Here is a 14,268-nt window from a genome sequence, read left to right on the forward strand (position 1 = left end):
TGTATATCACTATCCCATGATGTTTGTCACCTCAGTGTAAAAGTTTGAAATAAGCTTGATGGATTTGTTAGTCAGATGATGTGTAGTATCATGAAAATGATAGTTGCTACTCGTGATATAGCAGAGTTGCTGAGTCACAGATAGGCACTGCAAAAAGACTGTCAAAAAGTGAGCTCTTGGTCTTTTGTGTGTGTGTGTGCGTGTGTGTGTGTGTGTGTGTGTGTGTGTTTTCAACGTTGGCCTAAAGCTCACTTTTTGATTGTCTTTTTGCTGTGGCTATCTGCGTTCAGTTCATATACATATATTTGATATATTCAGTTCACATAAGATTGGAGTAAACAGTAACTGGGTGAAGTTTTGAATGAAAGAAAATTTTTTAAAAGTTTTAGCAATGCGTTATCTGCTTTCTATTTATTATTAAAAGGTGCATTACATTTTCTGGGATGATAATCACCAAAGAAGCATTTAAAACAAATATTGTTCACACAATGCACAGTTTATGAAAGCATTTTTTAAATAAGGATATTTTTCTTAAATATGCTTTAGTGGAAAGCATACTTCATTTAGGTTTTTAAATGAAGATCTCACCTCTGAATTCTGATGCATACTGGGCAAACCGAATCATTGCATCTTCCATTGACGATAATTCTCACCGTTGTTGTAGCAATTGGGGAGCTCTTTTTAATCTTTTTAATTAGATTTTTACTTCATGATGGAAATGTATATCTAAGGGTTGAACAAGAGGAGTCATGTGGTTGGAATGCTCTTCGTAATACATGTTATCCTACCATCTCGTGTATGAATGCCTTATCGTGCAATGGCAAATCTGCTTGGCCACACGATGAATCCACCAGTAGAAGGAATTTATTGCTAGCAACTTAAGGCTTTAAAGTTGGCTCCAAGAGTTTTACAGAAATATCTTTTGTTAGTTTTTCTGATGTAGAGAAACTAATGACAGAATTATTGTACTCTTCTTGTAATTTCTTAACAGTACTAGCAATTTAGGGACAAAATTTACTAGGTGCCTCTCACATACATAAAAATACGAGGGGTAGCAGCTCCCCTGAACCGGTTAAAATGTGCTGTGCATTGCAGGAGCGGGTGGTTTCTAAGAGATTGAGGTTTGCACCAAAACCATCTTTGTGCCTCTGTAATCCAGTGACCTGTTACACATATAAATTATTCATGCTGGAATCCAGTGTAGCCAATGTTAATTATACAATAAAAGTTGAAGCTGGTTCCACTGTTTGTCCCAGAGTGGCAACATCAAGTTTGCTGACGAATTTAGTGAATTTTTTGCTGTCTTGTTGAATGTTTACGTTTGAAGCTCTTTACCCAGGTATTACTGGCAATAAACTGAATTTTTTTTTCTGGCAGATTTGGGAATGTGACTGCCATTTCCTGGGAATTTGACTGCCATTTCGCATTGTTGTAATGTTCCCTTTCATCACTTGTTCATAACAGCCTCGTGCATTCTGAAATCGTACCCTTTTTCAGTGTTGTTGAACGCAGTTTTGTCATTTCTTGAGCTACCTTGTTTTCTATTTCTTTCCTCCAGATTTGAAGATTATCTCCTTCCTTCTCCCTTCCCTTCCCCCAAGATTGAGGAGTTAGATTTTGATGATGAGAGCTTTTATTTTGGATGAGGATCAGCAAAATGAGTAACTTTCTTGTTATCAGCTACGGATACAAAAGGAAGAGAGTGTCTAGCTCAGGCATATTCTTTAGAATTGTACTTCATATTGACAGTAACAAATAGTGAATCTTGAATCTGTGGTAGTTACTAGGAGTTTGGAAAAGAATCACCGTACCTGGCAAAAGTTGTGCCGGGTGTTGAACGTCACGGGGTTTGCAGGTACGTCCACGTCGGGCCGAAGCTGTGCAGCCTGCTGCTGCCGCCAGCCAATGAGGGGGCGTGCGGGGGCGGCCGGGAGGGGGCGGCACGTCAGCTGTGGCACCTGCTGTCACTACCGCCCTCTGTCACCCTCATGCTGTGTGCCAACTCACTGCAGCCAGCCGCACCAGCACTGCCTTCCAATGTGGTACTCGTGCAGTATGGCTTCCAGGTATGAGTTCTCTCCCTCACTCCCTGCCACCCCTCACTCCCTGCCACTCCACTGTAGGAATATCATTGACCTGACTGCTAAAACCTCTCAAAATAATCAGTTTCTGAAATAACTTACTTTCATTTTTTTATTCCTATTATTTCCTGTAATAAATCTAGAAATCAAACAGAGATTGAAAAAGTTTTGATTCTCTTACTTTTGAGATACATAGAATCAAAATATTATATTAAATAAGCAAGTAAGAGAAAACTTAGTCTCTCATCATTCGCTGTTTTTCTCAGAAAGCGAATAGTGGTTGAATACTAGAAAGAAGCACCAGTATTCTCCTATTGATTCTAATTTTTTGAGACTATGCTAAAAAATCATTCTGTAACCGGGGATCATAACACTTTTCAACTTTATGGATAGTCTATGTTAAAGGGTGAAAACTGAAGTTGAAGAACTCTATTTTTCTTGTTGATTTGTCCATGTTCAATGGCTACAAGCAGATAAAGGCATATTACGTAGACACAAACAGCAGATTAGCTATGTATTACTGTTATTGTAATTTTCTTTCTCTTATTATTTAATAGAAAAGGCAGACAACTGTTTAACCTTTTAAAGCAAATGAAGCACCATATTTCATTGTTAAGTCATCTTGCACAGTGCGTAAAGCAAATGAAGCACCATATTTCATTGTTAAGTCATCTTGCACAGGGCGTGTACATGTGGGCTATGTAATAGGTCACATGGTAACAGGTATGCTACTGTCTCAGCAATGCTGTAACAATTCTTAAGCCATGTCTCTGTTTCTCATTTCTGTCTGCATTGTTGTTATTGCTTTTCCCACTTCCCATAAAAAAACAAAATTTCAAAGCAGTGCAGATTTTATGGATAAAAATAACTCATTTCTAAAACAGGTTTATTTAAAAATGAAAAAGTATAGCACTTGCTATGGCTAACTGATGTTTCAATTTTTTGTTCAGTAATTAGTAAAAAAAGGAAAAATACTTACTATAACTGAGACCAAATAAATACTGAAAAATATTGGCTATTCAGAACTGAAATACCAGTATCGGTTTAACTGGTCAGTTTTTCCCATCGCTACTCCACCGTCCGAAAAGCGTTGCCCTACAGAACTAGTAAACTCGGTTGTCGGCCTTGCCTCATCACGTTTCAACGTTCGCATTCTATTAGTTATTGCGTAAAAGGGAAGTGTTTAGTGGCAGTAATTGCTATGGGTAAGTGTGTGCTTAAAGGCGGTTTCTTAGCATCGTGCATGTCGCATCTCATTGCTTAAAGCTTTTTGGGGTCGGTGTTCCACCTCCTGTTTCTCACTTGCAGAGCGATGTGTTGCATGCTTACATGTTTCATCTGTATTTCATCCAGGACTCTGGTTTTTATTTTTTATGTACAGCACAGTGCCAACAGTGAAAATTCCTATGAAACCCACTGGCATCAAATCGAATCCTTACTGTAAGTGAGAAAAGGGTGAAAACCGTCCACGAGGCCACATCTCCCACCCCAACTCCCCACCAGCCGCAATGTGATGAATGAGACTAAACACATGTTTTGGGGCTGGAGAAAAGGAGGACTCAGAAAAGAAGCGCATATTGGCAGCCCAATTGTATGTAGGACTCCAGAATTAATAAACTATTTATCTAGCAGCTACTGACACTAGCCAGAAAAATGAAGAAATTGTCCATTATTATTCTTGAAGTATTGTTACACTGAAAAAGATGACGGTTTGATGTATTTACCTCACTCGTACGTGAACGAGTAATCAGTGTCAACACGATTTCTGACACGAAAATGCTTCTCAGCAGCAGTCTGTATTTGCCTCCATCCATTGTTTCTATCAAATTAGTTGTTTTGGCTCTATTCAAATCTGTTGTTTTCAGCAACCGCAGATTACATTTGAAAAGTGCAGCTTCATCAAAAGTTTGCGTGTGCATGTGCATGTACTTTTGCAGTTTAATTTTGTGTAACCTTTGAACAAGTCAAGATAACCAATCACTGTGCTGTGGGGTGGTCAAGCAGAAGGTAGGCACATAAACATGAAGTGGGATATGGTAGAACGCGCATGTGCATACACACACTCTTCTCCATTGCAATGCCCTTATTGCTGTTCTCATCTATGGACTCGAGGATAAATTTTAATTGCATCTTATACCAGATAACTCATATATTGCAATATTTGAGAACAGGAAACAAAACATATTTTTAATTATCTTTTGTATCGTCGGCCTCCACAAAACTTTATTTGAGACAAACAATTTGTAGTTCCATATTCATCATGGATTCATTTGGTTATTTCAAGCTGCAAATGGAACTAGCTATTTTTTTAGTACCTTACGAATTAATTTCTTCCATATTGTCAGACACACTAATTAATCATTCTCTGATGATTAAAATAAAAGGTACTTTTGGCCACAGGACTGAACTATACAATTGAATCCAGTTAACTCCATTTTCTATAAATACAGAAGAGAAGACTGACCAGTCGGCGATACTTGTACAGTGAAAGGTCTTGTGTAGAGCGTTTACAAGAAAAATTAATCTTTTTAAATAATTGAGTCAGAAGTTTTGGTATGTTCAGAGTCTTTTTAGATTTATGTAAATAAAATTGAAATAATTTTTTGAGATATTATAATTTTAGATTGTGACCATAAAAATAAAGTTAATAGCTGCTTCAAATGCGACAGAAACAAACCATTGTCGTGAACATGGGCCAAGGCCGCCAACTCTTTCTGCACTATATTGTAACAGTCTCAGACGAAGCGAGTCTGTGACGTCACCCCAAGGGCCGAGCAGTGCTGCGTGCTGACGCAGGTATGCTGTGGCCTACAGGCTGGTGGTTGCACTGAGGAACAGTGAGCAGAGCAGTGCTTAGTGGAGTGGTGCGACTTCTCCATTTTTTCGTTAAAGACAGAAAATGAGAGTGGAAACTAAACTTGATTTACAAAGAAGGGAGAGCGTGTCAAGAAAAAGGGAAGAAAAATAAAAATTATTCAATCATGAAAATAGAACTACAAAGCATGAAACAAATCTAAAAAAGTTCAATTTGGGTGCCATTTAAGCCCGTACTGAATAGTGGTGGGGAGAAACGTTAATTTTATTTGCTGTTTGGTGAAATTTACACTCGTACTAAAGCCTCAAGTGGCACTTTGCAAATTTTTCGGCATCTGTGTGCGTCTAATAAATGAGGTTCTTGTGTGGATGAGAAAAGCATTCCTAAACCTGCTCAGGAGATAATTGTCGATAAATGTGTGGCTATGTGTGCACGAGACTTAAGGTTGTATGGAACCATAGGAGGTAAAGGTATTTTTTGATCTTATTTGGACATTACTTGACAATGGAGCAACTTCCGGAATAGTATCCCAAATTCATGTTGTGCCACCTGGCACAAAGTGGTAAGAGATGTACAGGGGATAGGCAAAATAATGTGAACACCTGTACTTACTTGGGAATGGTTTATTAATAAGGGGTTGGAGCCCCGCTTGCCCATAATACAGCTGCGATTCTTCTTGGAATAATGGCATATAATGATTGTATAGTCTCCACTGGAATGTATGCCACTCTTTGTTCAGAACCTCTTCCAACTCCTGTAGTGACGATGGAGGCGGAAATCTGCTCCGGAGTCTGTGCTCAAATATCGCCCACAAAGGTTCGATAATGTTAAAGTCCAGGGACTGTGCTGGCCAGGGAAGACGCTGCAGTTCAGCTGTGTGCACCTTGTACCACAATTGTATTGTGCTGGCTGTGTGAACATGTGCATTGTCTTGAAATATGGCACCACTGTTGGAGAACAACATTTGAGTCATGGGGTGCATCTGATTGCTTAAAATGTTCACATAATCATAGGCTGTAATATGTCCTTTGAGAGTAATAATGAGACCAGCAGAATACCGTGGTATGGCTGCCCACACCATCACACTTCCACCTCCATACTTAACTGTTGGAATCAAGCAATCAGGATTATAGGCTCCTTTTGGCATTCTCCAGATGTAAACCTGACCCGATGTTGGAACTAATGAAAATGAGTCGTCGGACCGTATGACATATTTCCATTGATCAGCCATCCAGGATTTATGCTCCTGGCGCCATGTTTTATGCTTATTTGTGTTGGTTGTCATCACTAATGGTTTCAGTGTAGCAGCTCATCCACGAATATTCGCTTAATGGAGTTCTCAGCGGACAGTGTTGATAGATAGGGGGTCTCGAAGATGACTATTGAGCTCTGCAATCACTTTAGCTGCCATAGTTTTGTATTGTTTTGACACAATTCGTGGTAGCGTACAACAATCCCTGTCATTTAGTTTTTATTTGCGTCCACTGTTACGTTTAAATGTTTTGTGTAGGCTGTCTTGGTTACTGATGTTCGAGCTAATTGGGCCCGCACAATCTGTCCTCTATGGAAATCTACTAGGTCTTTCATTGCATGTCAACCTCGGCCTCTGAATGGAAATACAAAGTGTGCGTTAATCCCTAGTCCGTACTGAACATGCACACTCCAGCACCACACATGCCTTACCTGCAGTGTTGATTGTCAAACACAACTATTCCATTACGACCACTGTTCACATTATTTTGCCTATCCCCTATAATTACACCTGAGGTAACATCTTGTATAACAGAAGGTGAATGCTCAGCAACTACAGATTTGTGGGTATGTAGCGAAAGAAGAAACCAGTATCTGTCGTATATTGTCTCCTGTTTTGTTTACAACCTAATTTGCAGATGTACCAAAACTGGGTGATAACATTCAAAGAGAAGTGCTGATACGATGTGGGGCAGACGACATGCTGTTGGTCAAAACATCTAACAAAAAATATTAGCCATCTGAAGGCATGCATGGTAGCCCAAAACCAGTTATGGTACTAAAACAAAACATTTCAAAAGTATTTATGGCTCGTTGTGTCAATCACCAACTACCATTAACAGTTCCAGAGTTCAAAATATCCAATATGGACGGAATAACATTGAGCATCATGTTAACAAAAGTAATGTGTGAAGTCATTAACATTCATTGTGACCATTTAAAACCTATCTAACATCCGTGAATAAAAATATCCTTCAGTGAGGGCGGATTGTGTGTACTGCTCAGTAATGGTGGGTGAGGCACATCTACCTCCTTGGTTGTGTGGCACATCGTCCATCTACCTAGCGTTACCCGAGTTGCCATGCAGCCCGCCAGTGCAGTGGACTGCAATGGGGCAAGGCAGCCTAGAGCTACGGGCCGGCAGGCAGCTGCGCCGAATGCAGTGGGCTGTGCCCGAGAGGCCCACGAGTCTGGAGTACTGTGCGGTGGGCCACTCTGTGCTAGTCTGAAACTAACATGCAAACATTATTTACTCGGTATCGTATTGTGATAATTGGTAGAGAGACCAATAAGGTTGAAATCTTGCACCCATAAGAACATTTCCTGCTTCACTGTGACCCTACTGGAGTGAGTGATTGAATATGGGAATGAAAAATAGCACACCGCCTGGTTCATACGGGCATCTGCTACAGGGGAGTGGAAGGAGAGCTGCGTATGAAAAGAATCGATTGGTGTAGGTGCTTGGCACAATTTTAGATAACTGAGGTACACTGTAAATGTTCAAAGTGCATTTACTGAATGTGTATTTTCAGAATAATTATGTGTACCTAGTGTAGGGATAGCAATTGTCACTGGAACAACCTGCTTTCCGTTATATTGTTCCTCCCTCCCTGTCTGCCAAAGTTAGTTTAATCTGAGTGTTAAGAGCAATCAAAATAACTGATTTCTGAAATAACCAGTTTATGGTATCTTATTCCTTTTATTTCCTGTAGTAAACATAGAAATTGAACAAAGATTGAAAAATTTTGACTCCCTTAGTTCCAAGACAAATATTCAAAATATTAAATGAAATAGGCAAATAAAAGAAAACTTAGTCCATCCACAATTTGCTGCTTTGCTGGAAAATTGATAAGTGATTGAATACTACAAAAAAAAATCACAGCATTCTCCTGATGATTTTAATTTTTATGAAACTCGGTTCACAAGTCATTTTGTAATCAAAAATCCTACCACTATTTGGGCCCTACGAATAGTCAGCGCTAGAGGGTGAAAACGGAGATCGAAGAAATCTATTTTTCATCTTAATTTGTCTGTTTTCAAAAGCTACAAGCAGATAAAGGCATATTATGTAGACTCAAGCAACAGATCGGTAACTTTCGATTTTTATTGTAAACTATGAATGGATTGTTGAGTCTTAAGTTTTCTCCTTATATGATGCTGTACATTATTTGTGTCTCCTTCCTTTTGTGTCTCCTTCCTTTTGTAATCTTTTGACACCACACTTCATAAAGCACTTCCAGAGTAGTGATGGTGCCATTCTGTAATACAAGCAGTGTCTGATGACATCATTGAGAAAGTACTGTGAAGACCATGTGAGGCAAGTCTCTTACACTGCATGAGCGTGGGTACTATCCGATAGTCCACACCACATGGCAGCATGTACATTCTTCTCTCAGTGAAGCTGTACCAATTCTTGTGCCATGTGTTTGTTGCTTGTTTTTGTTGTATTGTTACTAAAGTAGCACTGATCACTGTTCCCATTTTCTATAACACAGTCTTTCAAAACAATGGAAATATTATACATACAAATTGCCTATTTTTTTAAATAAAGGTTTATTCAAAAACAAAAATTTTAGCATTGCTGCTGTGTCTGAGACCAAACAAATATAGAAGCATACACTGTATTCAGAACTGATATACCAGTTTCGTTTTCAACCAGTCGGTTCCTCCTATCGCTAGTACCTAGATAAGTTTGTCTCAGTTTTCATAGTTTGTTAAGGTCAGCACCGTACATAATCTCCACTGAGTGTATCCTAAATATATGAATGCCAATTTGTAATACTTATTCTGACTCTATTCTAGTGATTTGCTGAGACTCCACTATTTGTGACTATGTCCCTGTGGTGCGACTGCAAACATTCTGTACCGATTAACTGTAGGCAACTACAAGATATTACTGTGTGCATGCTGAACAGTGACTGTAAGGAGGTTTTTATGAAATGTTTAACTACAGGACAACTGCATATTCAATAATGACATGATGGAATTTTAAGCAGTACTTTCATGCATTAGATAACTGGTTATTTTGATTATGTGCTGGTTATCTAACTACCATGTTTTTCTAGTAAAGGTTACATTTTTGGATACAGAAGAACGATGGTAGCAGTGGATTTTTGAAAGGTTTACATTATACAGTTTAATAGGGTGTGTTTTTTTTATGATGATTACAGTTTTGAATAGCAGTATTTCCTGGAGACATAATGCTTTTTGCATTGTAGAGAAACAGGGCCTGGAGGTGAGGTATATTAGTCCTAAAACAAATATTTGTTTTTAAGTGTGTGTAGTTTTCCTGAATCTTAAATTTTGAATATTTCCTTAAATAAAATGCTTATATACAAAATATTTTTGCCCTTGTCATCAGCCAAGCCCAATGCATTCTTTTTGTAAGGGTCTATAACAATACATTTTGTAGAAAAATTTGTATATTTCACACACTTATGACATGGTATATTTATTTATGTATCAGTCTCGACAAGGTGTTAGTGTTAACCAGACATTCTTACTTCAGGGAGGTGTAGCTTCAGTACTGCTGACGGAATAATTTGAAAGTTCAAACCACTATTGTAGATTTCGGAACTGACAGTTTCTATGTCAGGGATGAGAGAGAGATAGGTTAAAAGCAAGATGGCGATTCTTCTGGAAAACCTGGAATTCTCAGGGAATTAAATTTTACCAGGAAAAAAAAATTAGGTAAACCTAAGGGACTTTCAGAAATTTTGTAAAATCTCAGGGAAGTCTGCATTTTTAACCAAGCATTAAAATTGAGTTTTATAAATCACAAATTTTAAAATACTTAATATCTCATAGTGTGTTAATTATATGAATATTATTCCATATAAATTATTGACATTTAAAAACTGCAGCTAAACAACTGCTTATGGCTGATATACAGCTCAGCTGAGAAAAAAAGAAAATTCATTATTACACTGTCTTCCTCCTCACACCAGGAATTTTTTTCCAAGTTTGAGTAGCCACCCTGAAAAGGGAGGGGCAGAAGGGTAGGTCATGCCAAAGGACAAAGGTCGTCAGTGCTCTTCCACTTTCACCTGAAGAAGAGACCTTCATTCTCAGTAGTGTGAGAGTTTTCATTTACATCTGCAGCTGTGACCCTTAGCAAGCAGTCATTTTTATATTTCATTGCAGTTTGTTTCTTCCTTGCACTTGGTTGCAGGCCGATTACAACTTCGTGGATGCCGCACAGGATTACTACGCCAGAGGTGTAACTATGTGCCTGTGTCCGGGAACAGCTAGTTGGAACAGGTCAGTACTGGTAAAACACTGTAGGCAAATTTCGTAGTGTGTAGTTCTGATCACAAAATATCTTTGTACAGAAAGAAGAAAACTGATTATTTTTTGGTCGATTAGAAAATAAAAATACTGGATGATTTCTTTTCAAAGTGCTGCAAAATTTGTACATTTTAATGACTTTAGATTGTTACTGTGATTTTCAAATAAGCATCTCATCCTTCTCTTGTAAGAGGCTGCGAGATATAACAGATGGCAGTGGTGGAATAAACTTGTCTCGAAATGTGACAGAAGAAAGTTAAAATATTAAATAAATAATGAAATACGACTTTGGGGAGGATAGTGTCTGTAACATTTGTTTTGCAGAGGGGGTCATAAATACGGTTTTTGAGGAAGCTCACAGAGTTATTGGCACCTGTCAGTGTTGTCAGTTCATTGTAGAATTGTGGAACACAATTGCAACTCACATTAACAACATTTCTGAGCACTTGACCTTTCTTTTGTAATAGTTGACATGGATTTTGAGAGCTTTGATTATGTTAAGTTTCGTTTGCTCTAAGAAAATCACAAGCTGCTGCTTCTTCTTCTTCTTCTTCTTCTTTTTCTTCTTCTTCTTCTTCTTCTTCTTTTTTTTTTTTTTGTGCTGACGTCAGGTTAATCCTTCATAAAAATCTGTACTCTTGTTCTGTACTATTGTTTCCACTAGGAATGTTATCGGCTCTTTGAAAACTAATGGACTGGCACAGGTGTAGTGGTGCCAACTGCAACTGGAGATTGCACTGGTGCCAACTGTGAAATAAATGTCTTCCGCAGTGCCTAGGTTTTCGACATGTTGTCTTATAGTATGGTATGTGTTCCTATGTGGGGCTGTGTGTCCAATATTTCAGTTAAAATTTAGTAGTCTGAGGTGTGGACTAGAACATGTCTCTGCTCAGACAATATCTAAAGGTTATTCTATAGTGTTAGAAACCAAGATTTCTTGATGTAAAATAGTTATTTTGCGACCACTTTCAATAGTAACTAGCCATCAACCTCAGTTTCTCAGGTCTCCCAGAAATATAAATACACATTAGTCTCGTCGACATACTGGGAATGTGCTCCAATTGTAATAGTACACCTACACACTGGTTTGTGAAATTTATAAAACTTGCTAAATAAAATATTTATTTATAATACTTTAAAACAACATTACTGCCAAAATGGCATATGTGTGTGAACATAAAAATTTATAACATATTGCAGTGTCGCAGTTACTAGCACTCGTCCTACAGAAATAATATTCACTTACCTCAGGGTGATTACTTCTTCTGCAGTCTGGTCCACTTGCCTTCTCTCTCAAAAACACAAGGTGTTTCTATACTGGAAAAGCTGTAGTAGAATTAGTAGCATTATATGGATCCAATGGCTGCAAAAATGTCTTCAGTATCACATTAACTGAGCAAATGAGTAAAAGGTAGTTTGTGAGTGAAAACTTAGATTTATTGGCACTTGTTTGATACAAAAATGTTCCCAAGCTCATACTGATCTTAAGTTCTAGTTTAAACACTTACACACAATCACAGTCACTCGTAATAGCCAGCTTATGGTAATTAACTAAACCCGTTACCAACAGCATTATGAAACAGATTATCTGTGACAGAATGCTTGCTCAAATATTACACAGTTTGACCACCACAAATGTTCAGGTTGCTGTCACAGCTTGAATAATATGCCATGCAAATTTTGGTCACAGTTTACATATTAAAATTGGAGTTTTGTGATTTTGTTTTTCTCACACATTCAGGTCCACTATGCTGCACTCAAAGGTCAAGTTTTAATCATTGTTCCACGAAATTAACACATCTATTCAGAGCTCCTTGTATCTGCATCAGAACATAATGATGGCGGAGCTCTGAACTGAATCCTTTGGACTAAACAAAGCAATTCTTTAGCCCATAAAATACATGCAGACCTACTGTCCTCTAATTGACTGATATACATCATGGTCAATCTGGTACTAGTATTAAACCATGCAGTCCCACATCTTTTGCATTTGATCAATCACAGCTTAACAGCTTTTATGAACAATTTACTAAATGAATAAATTTAGTAACTCCATAAATATCAAAAAACTCCCTCTGTAAATAACAGAATTATCGTAAAATGTTTCTTGTTTTCCCAATCGCATGAAATGGCTAGTTCTACATTTCAAAATTCTCCTCAGAGTATAATTTCTCTGAACAACCACAATTCTGACACTAATGAGTGCTCATTTAATAGACTTAACAATATTTGTTTAAAATCTTACTTTCCATTCACATTAATAAACTAATTAACAATTATTAATGATAGTTGTAATAATCACAATAACTACAGTTTTGTTTCCAAAATATGTTTTAACTACTTCTGTCTGTTACATCTCTTACTCAACATAGGCATGATATGATGTGCTGTGACTCAATACCACACAACACATTGCTCTACATTCGATGGTTAGACACTGTCCAGTCTACAGTGAGCAGCTATTAAAGATATTCCAACAGTCACCACTGCCCAGCTGATGGCACCTATCAGTGTCTGCTGGGCTTTGCGCCCCACCGTAATACATCTTTGGTTGACACATTTAACATTAAGATCTTATAAGTGTTTAGTTTCACTTACACAGACATATGTTTGGACTTCCATCATTTCATATAATATGTCACTCTTTAAAAATGAGGTCAAACCATTAAAAACAAATATTTCAAGCACTGAAATTTAAAACTTTCACAAACTTGAAGAAGTTGTAAGCTGTAGCTTAATAAAATACATGTAATTGTATACTATCTGGCCATTTACTTGCTATGCTTGTACTGCTCCAGTTCGTCAAGTATTTGGTTGAAATTCTGTAAAAACTTCATGTTACATAATTCTGTTTGTTCATTCAGTACATTGTATACTTTCTTTTAGCATGCTTGTCTGTTTCCATCTCTTCAAGTGCATCCATAACTCTTGGTTTCTTGATTTTATGTAAATTTCTAAGGCTTTGCTGGCCTGTGATACAGCCTGGGCAGTCCTTTTTAATGTGTGGCCATTGTGGGATTATTGCTCTGTCAGCCTAGTATCCTCATCAAGTGTGGTGTTCAAATTACATGCTGTCTGACCTCTAAAAAATTTCACAGTTAATTTTGTAGGTGCCAGGACTTGACAAGAGGTTCAGTTGGTTCAGGATCTGGAAAATTAACTGTGATGGAAATTTTGTATAGAGCCCACTAGATTGACTGGAAGCAGTGATCCCACAGTGGCAAAACATTAGAAAGAGGCTGCCCATGCTACTTCAGAGGCTGGTGAAGCCCTAAAAATATGACATACAAGCAAGAAACCGTGTGTTACAGATGCACACAGGGAAATGGACGTATACACACATGCTAAACGAGAGCAGTAAAGTATATTGAACAAACATAATTACATAGCATGAGGATTTTGCAGAATTTCAACCTAGTATTTGATGAAATGGAGCAATATATTCATAGCAAATAAGTGATCAGATAGTTCGCAATTTTATGACAGCTGACAACTTTATCGAGCTTGTGAAACTTTTAAATTTCGCCACTTGAAATATTTGTTATTAATGCTTGGATCTCATTTTTACAGAATGACTTACTATATGAAATGATGGAAGCCTGTGCAAGGCAAGAGACATGTTAAATGTGCTGACGAAAGATGCATAATAGTGTGGCACAGCACCCCTGCATATCTCAATAGGTGCAATCAGCCGGCAGTGGTGACTGCCTGTCAGTGTACCTTTGAATAACTGTTCACTTTAGAGTGGACTGTGTCATATAAGCCTATGTAGAACAATGTACTGTGCAACATATTACGAGTTTTTATGTTTTCATACTAATGGCACTTTGGGAG

At 37.8% G+C, this 14,268-nt stretch overlaps 1 protein-coding gene across 3 annotated transcripts in view; it reads left to right on the forward strand.

Annotated features, from left to right (window-relative positions):
• LOC126210265 (uncharacterized) overlaps positions 1–14,268 on the forward strand; it is a 153,194-nt gene that overhangs the window by 91,303 nt on the left and 47,623 nt on the right. For all 3 annotated transcript variants that reach the window (XM_049939458.1, XM_049939459.1, XM_049939460.1), the window contains 2 exons: positions 1,856–2,066; positions 10,319–10,407. In XM_049939458.1, the coding sequence (XP_049795415.1) occupies positions 1,856–2,066; positions 10,319–10,407 (300 nt within the window). The remainder of the gene's footprint in view (positions 1–1,855; positions 2,067–10,318; positions 10,408–14,268) is intronic.

Source organism: Schistocerca nitens, chromosome 10 (genome assembly GCF_023898315.1).
Source record: "Schistocerca nitens isolate TAMUIC-IGC-003100 chromosome 10, iqSchNite1.1, whole genome shotgun sequence".
In the NCBI taxonomy this organism is placed as follows: Eukaryota; Metazoa; Arthropoda; class Insecta; order Orthoptera; family Acrididae; genus Schistocerca; species Schistocerca nitens.